Below are 24926 nucleotides of genomic sequence, written 5' to 3'. Positions count from 1 at the left end.
GAATCCAGAACATTTTGTAATTGTATGGGGCCATGTAGCGTTCCACCATTTTCTTATAGTCCAATTTCCAAGCAGTCACATGGCACAGTACTAACAATGTACTGCAGCTGTTCTGTGAGCGGCATAAATAGCATGTTGGATAAGGCGTTAATTTATCTGTTTCCCTGTATGACTGTTATGTTGGTTCCCAGGAGTTAACACCTCTGCACAGCTATTTTAAGCTTCAGGTAGCTGCAAACTTCATATCTATGTTAATTCTTGACCCAGGAGCCTTTCTGAACAGGATACATATCAAAGAAAGGAAATGACTTGGCCTCAAAAATTTGATGAGGACTTCAGCTCCATTTAATCACTGCTAAGAGTTTGTGTATGATAGAGGTTCGCAACCCACCAAACAAGCAAACAAGCAAACACACACACACACTCACACGCCCATAAAAGCACACAAGCAGGGGCATTTTACCCCTAGATTTATGGCCCAGCTGGGGACACGATCAACTAATAAGGAAAAGAAAAGAAAAAGCAAAACAAAGAAATTAGTGCTTGAATACCAGTAAACACAGGCTTGGATATGAATAAAATATTTGATCCCCCAGTTGTGAGTTTGGAGCAATTTCAGCTGGCAAATTACCTCATTCTAATAAAAACTCAAATTTGGAAAGCATCAAGGAGAGAGTAAGGAGAGAGGGAGGAAAGCTGGGCTTATACAACTGTTGCAGTAATGATAGTGTTTGCCTGTGGCTAAACACAAAGAGACATAGAGAGCTGTGTTAGCAGCAAAAAGAGGATAATAGCACAGAGAATTATTAGACAGATCCTTGCAGTGTGTGTTTGAGTCAATTCTTTAGCCTTATTACACACTACAAGGAGGTGCAGGCAGGAGAGAGGGAGGGAAGAGGAGAGATTTAAACAAGTAATACTGCATTACACGCATTAAAGGGTGACAGTAATTACTTATACCACTCAAACTGAGGCATTAAGGCAGCAAAACACAAGCTGTGCTTTCATTTCCTTCCTTTTCCTCCTTCTCCCTGATTGTTTCCTCCTTTTTAACTTCTGTCCCTGTCTTTCCTCCTTGCTCTAACTCTTCCTTACCCACCTGTCTCCTTTCCCTTCCTTTCTTTCGTCCTTTCTGCCCTAGCACTGTCTTCTCCCCATTCCCTTCCTTCTCCTCTCCTCACTCTCCTCTCACCTCATCCCTCTGTCTCTTTCCTCTCTTCCTTATCAGGGCTGTGGCGGCTGCCTGGGTAATGAGGATCAGTGTTGTTTTAAACATGAAATGGTGAGGGGGCTTGGAAGGGCGGAATCAATAAGAGCCATTACCTTTCCTTTCTAATGATATAGCCCTCCTCCCCATCTCATTTCTGCACACACCACCCCTTGTCTCTACCCATTTCTACCCGCTATCCAATATCGGATAGGAGGAGGTTATGAATTATCGAATCCCAAGGGCATTGTGCCTTTCTGCCAATTACCCAGTGAAAAATGACCCTTTCTTGGACATACTTGTGTGTTTGTTTGCAGATGTGTGTGTTTGTGTGTGTGTGTGTTTGGGGTGGGGTGGGGTGGTTACATGGGCCAGCTGGTGTCACACTCTTAAGCCTGCTCTGTCTGTTGTTTACTTTTTTTGGAAGCTGTGTAGGTAAATTATCCATTGGGTAATGCATGTTTGCACCATAACAGAGAAGCAACATTATATCAAATCAAAAAAGCAAACTTCATCAGTCAGCGGTCCACTTTCATTTGCTACTATTTGCAGTTTTGTTCTCTGAGTGCAAAAAAAGTTGATATCTTCAAAATTGTTTCCTTTGCAAACTTCTAAGAAGAGATGGTTTCCAGTTTGTCAGATTGCTCTTGAGACAGAAAGTGTATTGGAAGGGGAAACTGGGCACAATGTGAAAAGTACACAAACAATGCTGCTCTACTGCAAATCGTGTTCACCATAATGCAGCAGTGATTTGTGTTAAATGTCATCATTCAGTGGCAGTGCAGGAACTAGTGTGCAATTTGCTCAGTGAAGAAGCAAAGATGTGGACATGGGGAGTCCTTTACTTTCCTAACTTTAACTCTACTTTAAACTTTTTTTTTTTTACATCATCAGATATTGTTGAAACAATGAATCAGTCATCCCAGTGAAGGTTAAAAAATGTTGTTACTGATGTAACCCGGGGTTTGTTGAAACATCTGTTTTGTATGTTTATTTGTCAGTTAAACAGGACAAACAGTGAAGGCTGTGCATAACCCTTGTTCTATGAAAACAGGTATTGCTCTCTCTGGACTTTAGTGTTGGGGATTTTATGGAGAAATCTGCATGTACTTATGACTTGTTGTAATCAGGATAGACCAAACAACCAAACCAGTACATTCTATAAGTGGTCATCACTTGGTTTAATATCGGTGTAAGTTGCGGTTATTCAGTTTTTTTTTTTAAAAAAAAAGGAAACAAATGTACAAAAAGATCCAAACATTTGATAGGAGAACAGCAGAAAAAATGTCTGCCATACCTGGCTTCCATTTTCTCTCGGTGACCGTGAGAACAACACAATACATCAGATGATAACCTTGCTGTTGCCCCTCCTGACCAAGTCTCACTGATGTGTTATCCTGGGAAATCTCACTTCCCATCAAGGTGCAAAGGTGGCTGTTACCTGTTCTGGAGTAAAATTGTGATTCCTAAATGCTTGGGGAACACCTTCACCCTCCTCTCTATTTCCTGGACGTGTGTGTTGTCAGGACTGTTTACTGATGATCACTCAGTAGGTGGTGGAATTATTACACTTGTTTGAAAAAGACTTATGCATATTTCCTTTAGACCCAATTAGAGTTACTCAACCTGCAGCCCGATTAACTATGCAGAATCCTTGCACTGTCTATTTAACAAAAACACTCCCTCGTCTTTGGACTTCCTTCGTCTTTAGATTGTCAGATGTCAGTCTTTAATCTCAGTAAGTCAGAATCCTCTCAACCCTTTGCATCATCCACTTTCCCTCCTCGTCTGTGTATTGACGTGTTGAGTTGTCTAGCTGAGATGCTTGTTATCGCATCTCTGTCTAACAGAGTTATATTGCTTGTCTTTTGTCCAATGTCTAACACAGACACACAGGCACACACAGGCACACACACACACATGCACACACACAGGCACAGACAATGAAATTATTGGCAGTCTCAAGTGTATCTTTTCTGTCCATTTAGCTAGTTCCATGTGGGGAAGTGCTTGGTGCTGATATACAGCACTTTGAGCTCTGATTGAATTACACTGATGGGAACATCAATTACAGAACATGATACCAGATTTTTTTTCTTTAACCAAGCACCTCAGATTACTGCATGTAGTGCTCTGATGGGCTGCACAAATGAAAATCTGGGATGAAGGCATTTACAGTAAGACACAGGCGTGGATTTTACTTATCTTTAGATGTTAACTTTAGGAATTTTGTTCAAGATAAGCTCAATGTCAAAATAGAAAATAACAAATGACAAAATAACAATTCAAGCAGCTTCTCAGAATACAAGGCTGAGTTACCACAGGTATATTCTATTTTACCTACAGAAAATACTACCTTATTATTTCCACAGTCTTTTCGTTCAACAAGCTGCTAGAATCATTTTGTTTTTGTTGTTCCTTAGTAAAATTAACATAATACCTTATGGTATCACCCACATTTAAAAACCTTTTTAGTTTTCTTAAGCTTTACTTTATCTTCCTCTACTGTACCTCTGAATTCTCAAATGCAGAGTTTTGATCCCATTACTCCACAAGGTCTTGTCTTATTCACCTCTACCTGCATACTGGCAGCAGTAAGTGCAGTTTCATTGCTGTCTGCAAGAAAATTGCAGACCTTTGGTATTATGTAACAAAACCAATGATTTTATTTCTCTGTTTTCTCGTTAAATGACGGAATCAAGCAGTGAAAGACACATACAAACATACTTCTTAAATTTAAATTAATTCATTCAGTTGTGCTTTGTGTGGTTATTGTTCTACTGTAAGGTTGCCCTGTTGAATTTCTGACCTCTGAGTAACATATTGGAGACACACTCCTCACACGCAGACACAGACAAGTCATTCTATTCCACTGATCAACAGGTGGCAGTAATGCACTAAGAAACATCAGCAATGCACCGCCAAAGACAAAGAAGAAGAAGAAGAAGTGCTGGGAAACATGGCTGTGAAAATGGCTCCCCAAATGTATGGTTAGGAAGAAACTGCATTGAACGCAATTTTTAGAGCTTAAGGATACAAACAATGAGTTTTGGTGAGTAACACTGCATGTGCATCATTTTTGCTTGTTCACAAGAAAACTTGACCACAGTTTAAAGTAAAAAGAAAAATTTAAAGGAAGTGCTTGGTTTGATGTGTAACTTTATGTACAGCTTACACATAAAGAAACTACATGAGAAAATGTCCCCACAAGCTTAAATTACACAGAGTACTTTCTGGAAGTTGAGGTGTTGCATCTGTAACACATGTAGGAACGATGTCCTCGTCACAGCTTCACAAAGTAATGAAAAGTTGAGAAGTGCTTAAGTGTGAGTGAGCAGTAGAATCAAAATATTAAATTTGGCGAGTGTAGTATTTTGTTGTTGTCTGTGTTCACTTCACTGTTGGATCCCTATGCTCACTACAATTATTGCCTTTCTCAGAAGCCTTCTGCAATTCTTTGAAAATACATAGTTTCATGTAACAGGATGAGTTTGTGTGTGTGTGGCTGTCACCCAAGGTTGTTCCTACAACATGTTGTCTTTTGAGATTCATTGCCTTAAGCAGCAATGATGCGCTCTCAGCAAGACATGCCAAGACTGCTGGCTATAGCCCAAGATGAGGAGCAGAGAGGAAAAGGAGAAAGGAAAGAGACAGATTCTTGAGCCAGATCCCATGATTTTGTTTACTCTGAACAAAAGATTCATTTGGATTGAGACAGCTAAGTAATTGCTGAGTGTCTCGATTCTGTTTAAGAATGTTTACTTCTTATGTTGCCCCGAAATGATTGAAGTACACAAATAAACTGCTATGTTAGGCACAGAGCAACTTGCGCTGAAAGTCTGTTCTACTAAAATCTTTGTTTCCACTGATCATTATTATGACTCGTGTGAATAGCAAACCTGTTTAGTTAAGGCAGTTTTATTAGAATGAGGATGGAATTCATCTATCATTTCTTTTAGTGCCTCCAACCTCAACCACATCGTAGTCTCCCAATTTAAATGCATTATGTCAAATAATGTACAAATTATATATTAATAATAAGTACAAATTTTGTCAGAGTTTTCAGGATGATACCTCCATAAAAGTAATGTTTTTACAGTACAGGTGCACTGATGCAATAGAAATGATTTGGTGAAAGGTAACTGTTTAAATGAATGTATTCCAAACTGTCATGCTGAATTAATTAATGTTCCTCATTACCTGACCTGAGAGTTTGTGTAAAACCGCTTTGAAGTTTAACATCAGAGACTTCGGCAGCCTGCAGAACAGACAGATGGACATTTGACTACAGGGTTGTTGGTTTGAATCCCAGACAATTCGGATGGAACAGTTGGCAGCTGAACAGAATGAGAAATGCTCTTCACTGCCTCTATTGAGGTGCCCTTCAGCAAAGCACACAAGCTGTAGTTGCACCTGTGGAACAGCTTTAAAAACATGGCGTCTGCATGCAGTGTGCATAATGTTCTGTGAAATGAACCAAAAAATGAATCAGTTGAAGATAAGACCACACAGGAACTGACTGTGATTATGATTAATGTGAACTTCAAATTAAAAACAGCACATAAATCACAGGTCACACAATTCTTATACTTGATGCCAGAAAATATTAGCATGTATGTATGTATGTTCTGTGAGTTATCAACATTTCATTATGTACTGAGAGGAGGTGAAGTTGTGAAGTTAAAATGGATTACAACCACATGGCATTTCATATTATACAACATGAACTTTCCAACACACACATCATCCTGAAACTGTAAAATCCACCCACTCATTGCTTTAGACCAAACATTTAGCAAAGAGATATTCATCTACGGCTCATCCTCAAGGTTAGAATAAGGATTTATTTCTTTTACACCCAAAATTATTTGAGCAAGGAGAACCAGGCATATAATAGATGAGTCTGAAAAAACAATGGAAACTGGGCAGTCTAATATCTCTCTTTCTGCAGGGTCTTGTACATTTACAAGCTCCCACGCTTCTATGATGCTTGAGTTGTTTCTCATTGCAGCGTCTTCTGCTGTACCTTTTCCTCTGTGTACCACTCCTCCTTCCTAAAGGCACGGTATACAGGAAGTTTCTAAAAAAATGAAAGTATAGACTCAAGAAATTTTAAAATGTTCCCTCTCAGTTATTCTCTTCGCTGTCAGATTGTTTGCTGTGCTTCGATAAGCAGACTGATATTGTAAGTGTTTGTTTCATTCTGTCCAGATGCACACAGAATTACCACTTTGTGATAAACCAACATCTCTCTTTGACAAGCCAGAACCCCCAGGTTCCTTTACACAGGATATTCATTTAAAATGGCATCGCCACACACAAACACACTCACATGCAGTCACACACACACACACACATATTCCCCACGAGCACGTGCATCCCAATACTGGTAATGAGCTGAAACACGCCCCCCTGTGCCCATGCTTGGAAATGAGAAAAAACACCACAACTCTGATACCTGTGAGTGGAGACACAGAGGGGGGCTGTGTAAGTCTGTGAATGTGTGTGAGAGGCCGAGAATGTGTGTGAGACACACACACAGTGAGAGAGAGAGTATATGGAGTTCCACAGTCAGTCTATGTTTGCTGTCATAAATAATTGGTCCACGGGGAGGGGTTCTAGAGTTAAGGGCTCCTCCATTAGGCCAAAAACTTTGGGAGCGCCTTTCAGTCCTAATTGGCACCAACGATTGGTGGCACCGCAGCTGGCAAACTCCGCCGAAGACTCGACATGAGAGAAAAACACAAAAACCTCCACTGCCCCCTCGGCTCTTGAATGTATCCTGTGGCACCCTAAAGGATAGGAAAACCTATTCCAGAGTGAACAGAGGACCACTACGGCGGGGAAAAAGAGAAAGCGAGAGAGGGGAGCAAATGCTGTTCTTTTGACAACCTGTTCAGTGTGGAGCTGTGAGGCTTGAGCGCATCCACCGGTATGCGTTAGCTTCTGTCCTCCCTCCCCTCCCCTCTCTCCAGCCCTCTCTCCCCCTCCACAGACAGGGGCGGTCGTTCTCAGTCAGCGCACATATTCCACTTGGCCAGCATCACTTGGAGTCCACAGACAACAGCGCTGATTGAACGAGCGGAGGGGAGCTCATTTTCAGAGCGCTGTTAGAGGGGCTTCACCACACTCTCACTGGTCAGAGACAGAGAAAGACACATAGTAGAAAGCCGTTTCAACCACGTCTGTAAAAGTAGATAATCCACAAAAGAGGAGACGGGGTGTAGGCTAAAGGATTTATTTTTTGGCCAAACTACCCTTCCTTGAGTTTTTCAAAGGGAACGTGATTTAATCCTAATCCTTGGGAAGAGGGACTCTCCTGTGGACCGAGCGGCGGTAAGGTTCCGCCGTCAGCTTCTCCGTAGAATAAAAGTTTAACACCCCAAGGAGATCATTTGAGAGGTCTGAGGACACACCAAACTCTCCGGTATACTCTCCTGGAATTGTAAAGCTCATAACGGGCGCCCACCTGGAGGAGGATTTATAACTTTTCTACACGTTTTGTGGAGAGACACGGAGGCGGGTTGGTCTCACGGAGAGCGGAGGATTCCTCCTCGCTGCGCCGGGAGGAGTGCGCGCTGCGCTGCGCTGTGAAGCAGACTGACCCAAAGGACGGCACGTCGGAGACAAGGTAGAGGCACGGCAGGGATTACATGTCTGCACAGAGCATACTTTTTTATTATTATTATTATTATTGTACGGGCTGTATTACCTGTCTGTTGACTTTGCATCTTGTCTGTGTGCATTTCTAATAATGAAATAGTGATATTTCTGTGAGCACCTCCAAACACACAGTAGGATATTTAATGTTACTGTGATCTACAACAGACCATCCTTGCATTAATCACAGTTAATGTACATTAAAATTTTGGCTGTTTTGGCTGTCCGCCTTTCTTTATTATGCGTCATCTCCTTTTTATGCAGGCAAGCCACACATGTCAGAATAAGCAAGTGTCGTGCAGCGCATCCTGACATGAATGTATTAACTCGTATGCATCATGTGTGAAACTTTGATCACAGCGCGCTGTGTAATGCAACCTGTCAATGCGGCTGTGAAGGCCAGTCGTCGGAGGAAACCTTCCTGTTCGTTCACAGGACTCTCTTGGTGTCCATTTAGCCCCTGCACTTCAGGCGCTTTTCATGATTTTTTTCTCTCAGGTTTTCCACAGGTTGTGAATCGTGCAGAGAAATAACACGGGCCCGATCAACGGCGTGCATTTAAAGATAAAAACAAGATAATTAGAAATTGCTTTTAAAACAAATATATACATATATAAGCAGACTTCTCCCCTCTCCCCCCGCTCCAGAAACACCGCAGACTAGGAATAATTGCGATCTGAACCAAAGGTGTGGGTGGGGTCTACGGTGCGTGACCCTGCTTGTTGTAGCTGATCCCCCCGTGAACGCCACGGCGTCACCCTCAGCTCTGCCCGGCTCTGGCTACACCTGTCCGCTCCTCTCCGCGCGCTTCAGCGAGGAGGGACACGAGGAAGTTAATTCACGCTGAACAGCGCACAGTCCTGTCAGTCTCCGATTCTCTAACACGCACTGCCTTTAAACTTTCTGTAAGCCACATTTGTGATTGAATTAAGCGTCCTTTAAATTGAACGAAACGATGCTGGCTGCTCGGCTGTGCGACCAATCAATCTGTAACGTTGCTGAAGGAGACGTAGCTGCTGAACATGAAAAGCAACAACAGCTGGGAGTAAATCTCTTCTTACTTTTAACAATCACTCAACTGTCGCTTCTTGTTTTTCACATGAATTTGCGGGCTGTTCGCTCCTGTGCATCTGGTTTCACCTCTCTCTCTCTCTCTCTGTGTATCTCACTCTTTCTTAGGTTATGAGGGAGCTGAGCTGAACATGGAGCTTTTCTGGATTTTGTTATTTTCTAGCATCTGCCCTCTCGCCCGGGGCCAAGGAGTTTACGGTAAGAATGTGCTATTTACATTAACATTATTACATTAATGCACGCTTTATTAGTGCTGGCTCACTGAGCTCCACTGCAGCGGTGTTAATTTGATCAATTATTAGTACATAACCTTAATTAAGGGCTTCTCAGTACCACATATTGTCCGCGTTTCAGAAAGACGTGCTAATAGGAGGCAGTATAATAACTGGCTTTTAAACTACAGGCGGAATAGCTTCAGGGAGATCGACAGCAAATTAACTTGAGAGAGAGATATTACTTCTTAGAAGTCACAAGAGGCGGCTGGGAAAACATCCAGCACTATAGTGGAGGGAAACCCACCTGCTGTAAATCCAATCTAATTCCATTTTAAGGCTGATATTAATCTTTATGGCGAAAATTGACATTAAGCCTACAGATTAGTGCTTTATTACACAAATGCAGTGTGATCAAACTTTGAGTTATTGTTTAAAGGTTTATGGTTATTACTGAAAGGAGGTTATGTAGTTTGGACACTGTTTAACTTACCACTGTGCTTACTGCACACACACACACACACACACACACACACACACACACACACACACACACGCACACATCAAGTTCCAAGAGGAGAATAAAACTGGCAGCACTCCCTGAGACAAGGCTACGTCTTTACTGTCAAGTTAAACAGGACAGTCACACTGTGCTTTTGAGGATGAAGCAGAGATTATGTCCCCTTCTTGAGACGGTGTCTCACTGTGCAGCAGAGGCTCGGTTTCTTCAGCTGCAGGCACCTGTCCAGATATGCATCCATCCTGTCCCTTCGGGCAAAGCAAGCACACAAACTGATCCGTCAGCTTTGATACTTTGATTTTGATGTTTGAAGGCATGTGGCAACCATTGAAAACAAGGTCTGTTTAGTCATAGTAGCACAGAGTGCTGTTGTCATAAGCAATCCCGCGGCCTGTCATCACACTGAGAAATGCTGACAATCTGCCATGTGTTAGAGCATATAGGCCCATGTACAAGTCCATGCTAAATAATCAGGCCTGTAATACTTCATATGCAGGTGTTAATATTAGTGTAAATTATAGTCTCAATTAAAGTCTCAGATTTTTTCTCACACTGTGATATGTTCTGGATGCATTTTGTTTTGACCGCAACTTGACACCTGTTTTAGCATTAATGTGATGTACATATCATTTCTTTTTTAAAATCTGTTGTATTTTTTGTTAGTCACAGCTGCAGACAGAGCAGTGTCTACATAGTGTAACACTGCTGAATGAGATTTCAAGAAGTAATTTTTTTTCTCTTTACCTGTTTTTGAATTAAATGTCAAACATGTTTGTTTCAACACTGGGGGAACACATATTAAGTGTGGGTTCATCCCCAGGAACTTCAGAGCACCAGACAGCTAATTACCTGCATTCTGGTGATTTTTTTTTATGTAACAGTTTGTGCCTTTTCTGCATTAATGCATGGCTGGACTGTCTTTATTTATCTAAAGGAAAGCACAAAGTTTAGGTGCCAGTTGATAAAAGCAGTTTGTTAAAATAAACATCCTCTGCTGCGCCCATAAAGCGGGCCTGTCCCTTTCATGATGAATCTACACCAATGGTTATACTCCTTCCAAAATATTTCTGGTGTATATATTGGGTATTTTGGAAATGTAATTGTTTAAACACATATGCCATCCAGAACTTGCCTTCAGGCCAGCAATCATTTTGCAGGAGTGTGCGTTCATCTTTTTCATTTTTCCTTCCAGTTGTCTCTCCATGAAGTGACTTTTCTGATCCAGTTACACTGACCTGCAGAAGGCTCACATTTCCAGTTTGCCCTTGTGTATTCTTGCCCTCATTTTTTTTTTCATAAAAACCTGTATGAAACAGTTTTGGGTTCTCTACAGAGTGATATTCTGATTGTCATTAAGAATTTGTGCATGCGAGCCTCATGGGTTCTGTCACAAATACGTGGTGGGTTGAAGCAGTGAGGTATGCAGTCAGTGCTAGCAAGGAGGCCGCAATTATACTTAGGGGTTTTTTTTTTTTTTTTGTATGAGTTTTTTCCCAGTTCTACAAGGTACTTGCCTTATGTGCAACAGCAGCCATTTGGTATCTGCTGAGGGAGAAAAACTCCCAAAAGCTTTCTGGGAATCATACTGGCCAGCTTTCACAGAGCCCAGTTTCCCATGTGGCCTTGTGTGTTGGTGGTGCTCAGCTGTGTGTGCCTGTACAGCAACTGTTTCATGAAGGTAAATCATCATCGCTAAAAAGAGTCATTCAATAAGAACGAATCGTTTCACAATTCACACAATTGCAGCAGCACAAATAGGGAAGGACGGGAAGAGAGCCAACGGGTCTGGCATGCTAACTTCCTCTGTATGCAGATATGCATAAAATGGTTTCCTTCACTTTGGGATTGTTTAGCACTTGCTCTAGCAGACAGATGCGACTCAGTGTCCGCCGGGAGATGAACGGTGTAAGCGTGCCTGATTGATGTCAGCACTTTGGACGGCTGCGAGGTTCATTTACTGTAGCCCTCTCAGGGGGATGTTCGGATGTGTGCGTTTTCGTCAGCTCATGCCTGTGAGTCTGTGCGTTCAGGTGTTTTGCACTTGTGCGTGTGAGTTTGAGCTCATGCACCGAATGCATGTGAAGTGTGTGAGCCTGCAAACCTGTGAGTTTCTGTTTGTGTACACATGCTTGTATGAGTGGGACGTGTTTGTACGCCAGGCACAGTTTTCTTTCCACTGCAACAATTTGCTGGCTCAGCAGGGACTTGTAGATCAGTCACTGTTCCTCCTGCAGCAATGTGGTATTGGTTGTACTTCCGTGAATTTTGATAGGCTGTCAAAAAGATTGTAGCACCTGTCCATCAAGTAGAGAGTGGACAGAGACGTGCCACGGAAATGCAATGCTGGATTTCAAATGATAAAGGAAAAGCTGCACTCCATATGTTTTTTTTTTCACATTAAGCTTTTTTTATGCACATTTATTAAGACCACTCCGCTCCTCTCCTCTTTCCTCCTGTTTTTTTTTCTTTTTTGGGGGGATAAGCTTTTCATATGCATCTCCACACTGGTCACGGATGGCCCCGTGTGCATATATGGTGTTTAGTTTAATCTGGATGTAGTGTAATCCCAGGCATTTACAAGCATGATGCGTCACTCACATGTGCCAATTTGTAATGTAGTTAAGGATTAGGAAAAGTTCAGAAAATTTCAAGACGTCAAGACAAGGATTTGTCTGCTCATGTGAAGGACTGAACGGTTACAGCATCAATCCAGGCAAAGTGTACCAGAAAAGTGTCTCTTCATCTTTCTGGTTCTGCATAACATCACGCTCTGTAAAGCAACAAAGTTCACAGGGACTCCAGATTATTGATTACTTGACAAAGTCACTCGAAGCCATTAGCTGGTGGTGTAGCTGGAATCCATCTGCATTAGCCTGCAATATGATGCATCATTATGTGCCTTTTAACAGGAAATTTAATGAATTTAAATCAGTGGTTTTGCTTAACTTTTTTTTAGATTAGAGCAAGGCTCTTGTGGCAGCAGGAGAATTGAAGCCTTGCCACCAGCCATTAGAACAAAGCACTACAAGAAATGCGGAAAGTGAAAAAGTTTAATATGCCTACATTGCACACATATTTAACATCACTTTGAAGATGTTGCCCAAGGAAGAATGAAAAGCTTGGAATAAACTGTTGTTTTTTTTTATTTTTTTATTTGTAGTCTGCGTGTGTCAGCGAGCACCCAACATTTGAGCGTCCTGTTAATGTGGAGCTTTTCTCACTGCAGTACATTAGCTTGCCATGGCACACGGGTTGCAAGCCGGTGACCTAGAAAGAGATCACTGAAGGTTTAACTGGCCCAGCCACTGGCTCCCCTGTGACTTTAACTCTTCCTCTTGCCACGTAAGCACTTTTTGTTTGTGTCTCTTTTATGTCTCTTGCCGCTGAGTTTATTTTGGATGCTGAATATTGCCCTTTTCTAATAAGCATCCATAATTTATCGGTGGCTCTGAGGCAGTGGAGGAGGGGACGGGAGACGGTGATAGAAAGAGACTGAAGCATTAAGCTAGAGACGATGATGATCTTTTACCTCCCACAATCTGACACCTACTATCGCCCTCCTACTCTTTAGCTCTTTGCTTTATTCATCTGCTCACTGTGCTCACAGGTGTGTACGCACACATACACATGGCTCTTTTTGCTTTGCATATGGAACTCTCTCTGCTTAAATGTGAACAATTGATGAACAACCTTTCCCACCATATTATCTTCAAATAATGTCCTTGAAATAGTGGTGGTGGCTTAAACAATTTTTCAAACCTTCCAAATGACAACTATGTAGCTAGACAGCTGAAAGGAGACATGATGATCAGGTCAGTATTTGGACAGAAAAATTCAGTGGTTTGTTTGCTTTGGAAGCTTGATTACTGTATGGTGTACAGTGCCAGACTGTTTTGGGAGCTATTCTTTCCACAGAACAGAAAGGAGATAATGGCTTGGCAGCATATGAGAGCTGATGAATGTGTCTTTACTGTTAGCAATGCATACCAGAATCGCTTTAACTATTTGATGCGAGTGGACGTATCTGCCTGGTCCCCTCTTTGTCTCCTGTCCCTCCCTCTTCTTGTGTCCCATCTCTGCTCATCTCTGTCAGTCTCTCTGATCTCATCGCTTCTGCTAAAAATTTTAGCGCACATGGCGCTTTAATTATCTCCTCTTGCTCCCATTTTTTCCCTCACGTTAACTGGGTCCATTGCGTGGCAGTGGAGCCCCTTCTGCTTGCATTTTAAAATGGTCATACCTTGAGAACATTCACATATCCAATACAGTATGAATCCTCCTTGTTTTGATGTTTAGTCAGCTCATTCTTTGGCACATTTTTGCTCTCCTCTCCTTTTCTCTGCTCTCCAGTTTCCTATTTTTCTCTATGGCTGACTGGATATTAAAGCCTGACAACATTTCTATTAACCCACAGGTCAGCAGCACAGCCATAGGCCTATGACCAAAGTGATATGTTGACTGTGGTTTACACTAGCCTTGCTACCTTGAACTAAAGGATAAGAGCACTAAGACAACATCTTGGGAGGTCTGATTTATCGCCCTGCCTCCCACCAGTTACACTCTAAGCCCGCTGTGGGCACAAGGCAGCAGGTAAAGGTGTGCAATGTGGCACTCTGGGCCCTGAGTGAATGAGACAGTAATATATTTTCTTAGAAAGCATGGTCTGGCAAATCTTTGTGTAGCGTGTATGTGTTTATGCTGAAGTGCAAGCTGTCTGCTCGCCTCTTGTGTTTGTCTTATCAGATAATGTGGTGGGCAGTGGTTGGCTACAGTGGTTGGTTTTATTTGCAAAATGTTGAACGGTCTATTTAAGAATTACATTTTTAATAAAATTATGGATTTAAACCCCCTGGGTGGCATTGTTGATAGTGTGGCATTCACTTTGACTGTTTTCTGTCCATTTGTACTCTCAAGTGCAAGGAAGAAATCAAAGATAGAAGTTTGATGATTTGTCTGCTGAACTACCCACACAGTTAGTGTACTTGTTGGCTCACAGATTACCATGCGAACCCTTCTTTTTATATGCTCACTTTTATTTCTTTTTTCCTGTCTTTGTGTCTTTCACTCTCTCAGATGATGATGATGCTCTTGTTCATGCAGATCACATCCACGCACACACGGGAGAGCCCACGCACAGCTTTCACGCGCACGCACGGACATGCACGTGCGCAAACATCTCTCGCTGCGTTTACCTTTTGCTGAACTCATAGATCATTACCTCACTCTCACCCACTCTCATCTCTCTGTACCAGGATGTTAGTCAGTGACACACACACACACACAGAGTAATAAAACTCATGTCTACATGCCCGAGTTTCTGTTATCTGCTAAAAAACATTTTTAAAAGACAAATCTGCTGAAGTCATATTTAAATCACCCCAGTCATAATTCCCTATACTCACCCAACAGGTGTAAGTCAGTGTCAATTTAAAGCATATTTCTCATGAACTGAAAATATTCAACTTGGGCTAAAAGGCTGTCTGTGTGTTGTATACAGAGTGTTATGTAGAGGGAACCAAGTTGAGCAGAGGGGCAGAGTGAGAGACCTGGAGATATCTGACAGAGAGAGCTGCTGGCAGGGCTTGTAGAGATAAACAAGAAGATTCTGCTTTGGGTTGTAATCATTTACCAGTAAGAGTTTACATTTTTGGGATTAAAAAGTGGCATTATCGTCACTGTCATTTCTCAGGCTGTCAGCTACTGCATTAGTCTCTATCTCTCTTCACTGGTGACTGAATAGGGAAACTGACAGAAAGAAAAAGAAGACTCTGAAAGGAAATAATGTTAGCTGGAATCTCTGATGAGATAGCTTATGGCTAATGTATAGTGAGTTATTCTGGCTGTTTAAGGTAAATAAAGACAAATGATCTCAAGGTCTAACGTGCATGAGTTAAGTCAAAACTTGGCTTTCTATGTGGGCACAAGCATAATTTGAATTTTATGGCAGGAGAAAGATAGCTGATTGTTGTCTCTTACCCATGCTTTGGGTTGGTAACTGAACACACTGGCACTCTCTACACATTTTTTTTTAACACACATGTGCCTAACGTTTGACCAGAATTTCTCCCATTTGTTTGGAAAAAAAGAGCAATTTAATATTTGAATACTCTCGTAGAGACCGAGCAAAGCGCTGGAATGTGTAGGTGTGTTTTGTGTTGTCCGTGTTTGTTTTTTGTGTGCACGTGTCCTGATCCCAGTGTTCAGGGAGAGTGAAGGAACAAGGACTCTGGTGTGTGTCTCTCTGTGTGTGTTTCTGTATGTGCGTTTGTATTCATGGACATGAGAGGGAGGGAACATTTGGCATCTAACTTATTCATAAAGGCGACAGGACGCTTGTGAACAGTGGCGAGAACATGGCTTACATCAGAGACCGTCTGCCTCCTGCACTTCTCTCACACTGTCACTCTCTTTCTTCCTCACTGTCGTCTCTTTCATCCTACTATCATTTGTTTTCAACAGTCACTTCCTTCTTTGACATTTTTTTGAATGTTTTGTATAGTTTAATTTTGAAACGTTGGAATTTGTTTTTTTATATTTTTAGCATAATTCCAAAATCACTGTTGAGTTTTTGTTTGTAGGAGTGAAAATCGGTGCATTTAATGTGTTGTTTTCATTACTGCATTGCTGCTACTACTACAGTGTCTTTTTTGCGGCTTCCACTGGGCGGGAGTCACAGATTTTTTAAATTCATACTGACTGCGGCTTTAAGATCCCCACCACGGGTTTTAAGATATCTAAATATATTCACCCTGCAATAATTGTTATTGACAAAGAAGTTCAACTATTTTGTTAAAAATGCTAATAGTTTACATATGCTTTTTTTGCCTCATTGAAAAAAAAGTGTATTTGCACTAGAGGCTTCAAGTTTACGTAAAACACATGTAAGTTGCACAATGAAACATCATTCCAAACTGCTTGTGATGTCACAAAATCACGATTGTATGTAAGAATTTGATTTGAGGAGAGTACGGAGAAACTGTTTAAACTCTGTACATACATCACTCTGCACAGAAATGCTCAAACAAATAACAAGCAAAACACATTAATGAGTGGACGGGGACCAAACATTCGTCAGTGTAACAGAGAAATCTCTAAATAGTGTACAAAACAAACATTATTTCCACAAAAATTGTCGACAGTTCCTCTCTGTTGTCTTTACAGTGAGTGTGGGTGTAAATCTGCAGGTAACTTTAATGACTCACACTAAGCAAATGGTAGGGTTTCATAGTGTGACAAGTTCTGTGCATACTGGCAACAATTCCTGCTGACTGTCGTACCTTCAGTCAACCATCTGACATTTATTGGTCTGTCATTTCATAGAAAACCTGCACATAACTGCACATACACACACGTGTGCGCACATACTACTAAAACCTTTTTTGAGGCTGCTCCTCCATATGTTCTCCCTTTCCCTGTGGTGTATGGTGAAAACCCCCAAACAACAACAAAACAACCACAACTGCCGGAGTTGGTCGTGTCCAACTAAACTTTCTGACAGCAGGAAGGGATCGACGGTGGAAATCTATCTTCTGCTCCTACACACGTCTGGCCTCAATAATTTAGCGATGCGTGCTGCCTGGAGATCTCACCCTCTCTCGTTCTCGTTCGCACTCACTCTTGCAAAGTTGCTCGCCCTTAGCAGCAAACCGCCCCCTCCTCCTCCCCAGCTTATGATGGCTTCGGAAAAAAAAAAAAAAAAAAAAATTCTGACACTTAAAATGTTTGAAATGTTTAGCTTGCTGCTCTCACACTTTCCAGTCTTTCTCCATGCATCTCGGCTGGCTCAGAGGAGATGGTGTATAATCTGTTGGATATGTTAAAAAGTCCCCATGTTGTCAGTGTAGCAATTTACCTGGCACCAGTTACACATCCTGATCCCTTTCCTCCTCCTCCTTCAGTCTGTCTTTACCCATCTACTAAACTTGTTCCTGTCAAGAACGATGTTCCTGTCATCTTGCTCTCTTCCTTTCTTTTTGCTCTGATCCTCTTTTCCTTCGTGATACATAAGCTACTCTTAACATGTCAAAATGGGGCAAAAAGTACCCATTCTCCATATCCTCATTCCATCCAAATTCTCCCCCTTCATTCAAACCCTTTCCACATACACCCCTTTAACTCTCCTCATTACTTTTCTTCCTCTCCTTGTTGCTCTCCCTCCTCCCCTCTCCTCACTATATCCTTTCTTCAACCAGAACCTCTCTCCTCCAAAGCCCTGTCATCTTCTTGCTATCATCCACCGATTCAGTGGCAAACATCCACCCACCTCTCCACTTACTGCATATATAGGACATTGTACACACTGTCATTGAAAGCTGCAGACAGGCTTTGGGATGCAGGGTGGAGGGCTGACACTGGGGAGCAAGCAGACAGCCTGGGCGAGCAGCAACCTCAGAAAATGAGGGGGAAAGGTGCATCATGAGGAAAGGTGGTTTGATTTGGGTGAAGGAAAGTGAGGCACACTAGAGATTGAATTGTAATTTATTTTCATTGTGAATAAATTAAATGTTCGTGATATTACAGGAAAAGAAATGCAATTTTGCAGAAAATTAGGATGAATTCACTGTGTTATTTATGCAAACCATGAGTGTAGATGACCCTTTTTTGACTGACATACCCACACAGCCCTGCCAAATATGTTCAAATATACCTTCATCCGCGCCACCTGACTTGCTCCAGATTAGCACATTAAAATAAATTTTGGCAAAAGCTGGACTTTCAACCATTTATCTGTCACTTTTAGCAATCAATTTAAAATTTTCTTCTTGATAACCGGGAACAATTTTTGTGCACATGAAACTTCACTTGATTTAATACATCATAATCTGTATGCAGGTTTATGGCAGCGCTGCACATCTGAAAAGGTTGTATATAATGCTTTGTGTGGTTCCTCAGTGAGGTCTTTGAAATCTGAAGAATGATCTGAAGTTAGGGGTGGATGATCTAATGATTTTAGATCAAGCTTGATCTTGAAGTGTCCACAGTCTACTTTTCAGGCAAACAATAGAGACTGTAGTATTTAATGTCCACTTACTTCTGTCTACAAACTTCGCATAAAACCACAATGACTTACAGATCTGCTCTACATGAATGTGTCAATACACTGATGTAGCCAACTACATGGCAGTGCTTCCTTGGGTGTGAGTCAGCGGCATGAGGAGCTTGTCCTGATAAAGAACAATCTTTACTGCAGTATGGGGTTTAGTAAGGTTGAAAAGCATCCCCATGTCAAGTCTGACTATAATCTACATTTCAAAACTGAAAAATGAGGTTGCACCTTAGATTGTGGATCGTAACTGTGATTTTATAAATCATGATATTAATTTTTGGTCAGGTTGCCCACCTACGTTACGTGATGTCATTTGAGTCAGTGTCAGTTGGGTTAGAGAGAAGTGAACTTAGCACACCTCTGCAGCCTGTTCCTCATCTCTGCTTGAGGCTAGCAGACTGAGGTTGACATGGAAAGAGATCTCACTGTATCAAATGTGTGGAAACTTGTTCAGTGAAGACAGGGAAAACAAAACAAAACAAATGAGAGCTGCTATTTTCAGGTGCATAAGAATATTATTTCTAACTCGATCACTATGATGCCAATGGCTTGCTAAGGACTTGTTATCCCACACAAGAAATAATTTCGCCAGACAAATTTCACCTGGGGAGGTGCTGTTCAGCAAGGTAATGTATCAGGTAAATTTCACAGTTTAAGCTAAAGAAACCAAGCGATACACTCTGCAATATTTTCATCATTATCCTCAACATTCAGTCTCAGGGTCATACAGCCATAATGCAGATAGAAGCAAGAGAAGGTTTGATCCACATATTCTAAAACAACATCTGAGGGTTTGAAATGATGTGAAAAGAAATAAGAGTGAAACTGAAGTGATATAATAACCATGTTTCTCTGAGATTCATCATCTCATTTATTTATCAGCAACATCACCTTTCCACTTCAGGTATTAACACATCAGCGAGGCTGGTGAAATCTAATTGAATTTTGGCATTCAGTGAAATGAATTGGATCTGGCTTACGAAACCAGGGAAAAGGACACATGGCAGAGTGAAAAGCTCATATTAAAAAACAGAGAGAGACTCAGTGCGAGTGACATTGAAAAGGGCAGGGCCAGATACAGAGCAGCTAAAAGAAGAAAGGCTTCCCTAGAGACAGAGAGCTAGACGGACAACGGGCTCAGAAAATGAGAAAGCAACAGAGGAAACGAGTCCATGTGATGATGAGAGAAAGTGGGAATGAGGGAACGACCTAAACTTTATTTGCTTTAGTCCGATCCATGCTTGGAAAGTTTGCCTTAGGACATTTTTCCATTTGGTTTCTTTGTGAATCATACTGTTCAGGCGGTACAGGAGAACTTCAATCGGAATCACACAGACACACAAGAGGCTTGTTGCCATCTTTTAAAGTTTGGCAATGAAAAAGAAAAAAAATTGATCAGATGCCCATCACAATTTCCAAAGATGATACATTTACAAATGTCATGTTCTGTTCCACCAACAGTCCAAAACCCAAAGATTTTAATTTAATATACTGTATGAAATGTGAGAAAAATTAGTAAATGTTCACATTTAAGAAGCTCCAACCAGTGAATTTTTGGCCTTTTCTGATTAAAATGAACTTAAATGATTAGTTAATTATCAAATTGCTCCCATCTGATTTTATGTCTATTTTCTCTCTATTGATTAATTAATAATTAATTAATTGGAAAACTATTTCAGCCGTAATTTCCACCATAGGGATCAATTACTGTAATAATTTCACTATTTATTACTTAGCGATTCATTAGTTATGTTTTTCAATTATGAACGACCATACAGTACAGGCCGGGGTTGGTTTATTACATGCCAGTATACCTAAAAAACAGTAAAATTACACCTCATGTTTTGAGTTACTAGTAGGAGCAGTATTTCTCAGTACTTTTTAACTCCTCCTGATCCAAACCACAGGCTAAAGTCCAGTACGGTTCATCAGATCCAACAGATTTTGAATGGCATTGCTCTAGTGAGGCCAAGTCAAAGGATTAAATGTTCAAATAACCTACTTGAAACAATGTAGACATGAACACAGCACCATGGATGTAAAAGAGCTCACAGAGATGGAGGTGGAGACTCCTGAGACTTCGTTCACAGTTGTGAGATATTCACGGGGAGCAGAGAGAAAATGTTTCAGTGATAGGCACTGTCTTACTGCTGCTTTGGCTTTTATCAGACTCTAACCGCCCTGATCGTTTTTCAGTATGTTCTCTGATAGCAGCATCCCTCCTCTCTCTTTCATTATCTTGCTCTTTCTCTCTGTTTAGGACACACAAAGAGACTAGAAAGAGCTGACTTGTTGCCCTAAAACAATTTCCCGCTGTTTATTTTTTTCTCTTATGTTGTTTTTTTTTCACATCGTCATAACTCACCACAGGCTTTCTCTTCTGCTGTGTTTTTTCTTTTACTTTGGTTCCTTCTTTCTATTCAAAGTCTTCATCCATTTCGACTTCATTCTTCATTCTTCCTTGTTTTTAATCTTTCTTCCTCACCCTCTCTGTTCTCGCCTGCAGCACCCTGCAATGCAAACACAACCTGTTCTGAGGGGAAGTGAATTATTGAAGCTGCTGCTGCCATTCCCTCTGTGCAGAAGTGGGCCGCAGAGGAAGGAATGAGGGAAGGGAGGGAGGAATGAGGGTGGATGAAAGAAATGGAGAGGATAGATTTGTAAGGACAAAGGCAGGAGGAGCTCAGGGTGCAAAGAATCAGAGAAGTGTAGTTTTGTTTACACCGTCTCTACAGTATGCAGAACTGAGTTTACAGAGGGACAGAGCAGATTGAGAGAACATTCGAATGTGATCAAGGCTGAGGCATTGAGCTGATATTATTTAGAGGTGAATCACTTTTGAAGACATTCCAGTGTTTAAAAATGATGTTTTTGACCCTGCCGGCTAAAGGGCAATATTCTAATTAACGGTGGCTCCCTTGATCGTGTTCAAAGGTTTTTGCAATCTGAGAGACAAAATGGTTCATTCTGATGGTAGAAAACCATCTGTCCAGAATGTTCTTACATGCCAGACACCAAATATCTTACACATTCACGAAGCGTATTCTGAAGCGGAAGCAGCACACAGGCGTTGCTGAAATGTCCCTGTGGGCTGCTTTATGTTGGACAAACTGACAGAGCTTTAAAGATTCGCATATGCGAAGACCAAACTGTTAGATCTGCACAGAACACAAAGCATGCATGCTCAATATTACGAACAGACTAACTATGGCTCTGCGTCATCATTGAAGTTCTGGGTGGCAGAAAAAAAAATCTCCTGCTGCTACAGGTCAGCAACAGTGTCAGCTCACTGCTCTGCAGGGGCCAAAATGAAAATCAGAATTTGTCATATTTCCTCTCTTGTTGAATGCAGTGCTTTTATACTTTGTATTTTTAAGATACTCCTACATTCACGTGTTGCTGATGAAATTGTAGTTTATAGGGTGGGGCGCTTTGATACGGTTATGGCAAGCCCCAGCATCAACAAATACCTGCCTCATGTCTTTGTCCATTTTGACTCTGATGAAGCCTGTGTTGTGCAGTCTAATTGTTAATCTGTTTGAATTATAGAAGGTCGCCAGTCAGTGTGCCCAGTGACATTTTTTCCCCTTGGTTGTTTGCCGTGTTTCATTAGCAATCCACTAACCTTATACTATACTTAATGTTTTTTAGTTTCCCTGGAAGAGATGATAGGCAATTATTAATTGATAATTGTTGTACTTGCGGTTATATGCTTTGCTCCCTTATTTTTTTTAAGTGATGCTCTATTCAAGCATATTTTATTACAATAAATAAATAATGGTTTTACTTATCTACCTGAATGCATGGTAAATATTTTTTTAATCCGAAGAAGATGCAGAGGTGGTGGAATGACTTTTCTACACTTAATAGTGTCTGCGGGCATTCACTTCAGGCTCCATTTGGAGTAACAACGTTCACCAACCAGGTACGAGAGGTAAAGCCCAGGGCAAAAAAAAAGTTCATAAGACACTTGCTGCATCATTCATTCCTGCTCATTAAGCTCATTGCCTTGAGCACACAGTAAATTAAAGACGACTCAGATGAGGATATCAGCATTTCTAAGATCTCCTTGTCTGGATTATGGTGATTGGACAATAAGAAGACACTCTTTAAATGGATGGAAATAAACCCAAAACAATAATTGTCAAGTGGACATTTGTATCAGACAGGTGCCGACATGTTCAGAATCAGACTCAGAATCGTCTTTATTGCCATGTAGTGAAGAGGTTTCACATTACTAGGAATTTGTCTTAGTGATTGGTGCACACATAGAACGTAAGAATGAGTAACATATAATAGTAGAATAAAATAAAATTAAATAAAATAGAATAAGGTAAAACAAAATAAAATAAGTAAAATAAATATGGTTCAGTGGGTTGGGGTAGAACCAAAGAGTGGAATGACAAGATGCGTGCAGCTCATGGATTTAAAGCGTTAGTTGCAACCTGTTTATGCATGAGATAGACAGCATAAACGTAATCATATTGTAGAGGAGTGAATATGTATTGTTATTATAATAATTAAACTGAAAAAGACAGTTTGTTTCAGATCATTGAGCATATTACAGGCTGATTTCGCTATTTTGCTTTGAGCATTTCACACAGACAAAGCAGCTTTGACGCCGAATCAGGCTTCTGAAGTTAATATTCCAGCTGTGACTTACCTACAGATCCTGCTGTGAATATTACTTTACTCTACTGAACCACAGGTAAAGGTGTTTCTTAGCAAGGTCGTAACCATGGAGTCGCCATTGTGGATGAAGAGGGCATAAAATCTTGTAATATTGGCTATAATTGTGATAATAGTTAAAAAGAAAACTTAAAAAATAGGCTCCAGCTATCCTGCAACCCTGACAGATAAAGTGGTATATAAAATGGATGAAAAAAAAAAAGAATAAATTGAAATGTCAATGTATGTGGTTGTATGCAATTTAAGACATTACATTGATGGGTATAAAAAGCATAAAAAGAAAAACTCACATTTCTGCATGCTTCATGTTTTCATTATTAAAATGTCTGACTAGACAGAGAGTATTTCACTCATAAGAGATATGAGTGTTTGTAATTAGTAACCTGGGGATTTCATGCACTTTCATCTTCCTTTAAGATGCTCACTTCTCTAATTGCTGCTTTTTGTCGGGCAGCGAAGGCTCTGAATCCATGGCCAGGAAAATATGTTTTTTATTAGTGCCAAATTGAATTGAAAATTGTTGATGCAATATAAATGTGCTTTGCCACGGTATCGGCTCCCTGCCAGAGTGTTGATGAATGTACTTTGGCTCAGTTTTAGAGCAGATACTACCTCTTCAGATGTCTGTGACCATTCAGGGTTAACTTTTAATTTCAGCTCTTGTCCTTGAGCTTGACAAGTGTTTTTAAATGAAGTGTTTTATTCAAACTAATAAAGGAAAGGGTATGAATTTATGGTATTGAGATAGGTAGAATGTGTATATTCAGTGAAGCCGTTTTACTGGTTTACTGGTCTTTTACATGTTATTAGCCAGTTTTTTTGCAAGAGAGACTCATACTCTTGGAACATTACAGTAAATCAAGCTGTAGCTAGACATGAATTTTGATTTCAATGTCTTACAGAGATCAATATTCCAGGATGTTCTCAAATTGTTGTTATCATGCCATTCATGGAGGAGTCAGGGCCTCTTGTCTGTTTGTAGCTACGTTTGCCGTGTTAACATCTTTCTGCTACTCTTTATCGCCCTCATTGTGATGGGGTGGGTGGACGTCTGTAAAAGAAGTAAACTGACTAGAAGAAGCAAGCACATTCTTGTGTGTGTACAAGTGTGTGTCACTGGTTAGTATCTGATCCTGTATTAATGAGCTATGTCCATGTCAAACAATTTAACATGCTCACCACTAACTGTACCTTCCCACCGTGTGTGTGTGTGTGTGTATTCCTTCTGTGAGTCGTTTGACCTTTGTGCAGTTGCACTTGGACCTGATCAGGTGTACTCACAGCTGCATACTGTGCACAAACAAAAGCACACATGGATATGTTTTTCCCCACTTCTCTCAGGGTGTGTGAATCATCTCTCTCAACTTGTCGCCTGTCATTACAAAAGCTGGGTGATCAGTGTGATGATATGTGAGATGGCATCACAGCATCTATAGACCTGGGAACTGAGGATGGAAAGGCAGCTGATGTCACCATGAGGTTTCAGTATATTTTAGGCAGCTCAAAAAATCACATTTGGGA

General features: G+C 40.9%; 1 protein-coding gene across 4 annotated transcripts in view; it reads left to right on the top strand.

The window, feature by feature from the left end:
- Window positions 1-4173: 4173 nt before the first annotated feature.
- Window positions 4174-24926, top strand: part of LOC124056087 (MAM domain-containing glycosylphosphatidylinositol anchor protein 1) — a 157513-nt gene continuing 136760 nt past the window's right edge. For 2 of the 4 annotated variants that reach the window (XM_046383198.1, XM_046383189.1), the window contains exons 1-2: window positions 4174-4259; window positions 9047-9136. In XM_046383198.1, coding sequence (XP_046239154.1) covers window positions 4250-4259; window positions 9047-9136 — 100 coding nt within the window. In that variant the 5' untranslated portion in view covers window positions 4174-4249. Of the gene's footprint in view, window positions 4260-6700; window positions 7839-8601; window positions 8913-9046; window positions 9137-24926 lie in introns of those variants that run through there. The other 2 variants (XM_046383207.1, XM_046383215.1) reach the window with 2 other exon arrangements.

Source organism: Scatophagus argus, chromosome 1, assembly GCF_020382885.2.
Source record: "Scatophagus argus isolate fScaArg1 chromosome 1, fScaArg1.pri, whole genome shotgun sequence".
NCBI lineage: Eukaryota > Metazoa > Chordata > Actinopteri > Scatophagidae > Scatophagus > Scatophagus argus.
This window is presented reverse-complemented; position numbering and strand designations above follow the sequence as displayed.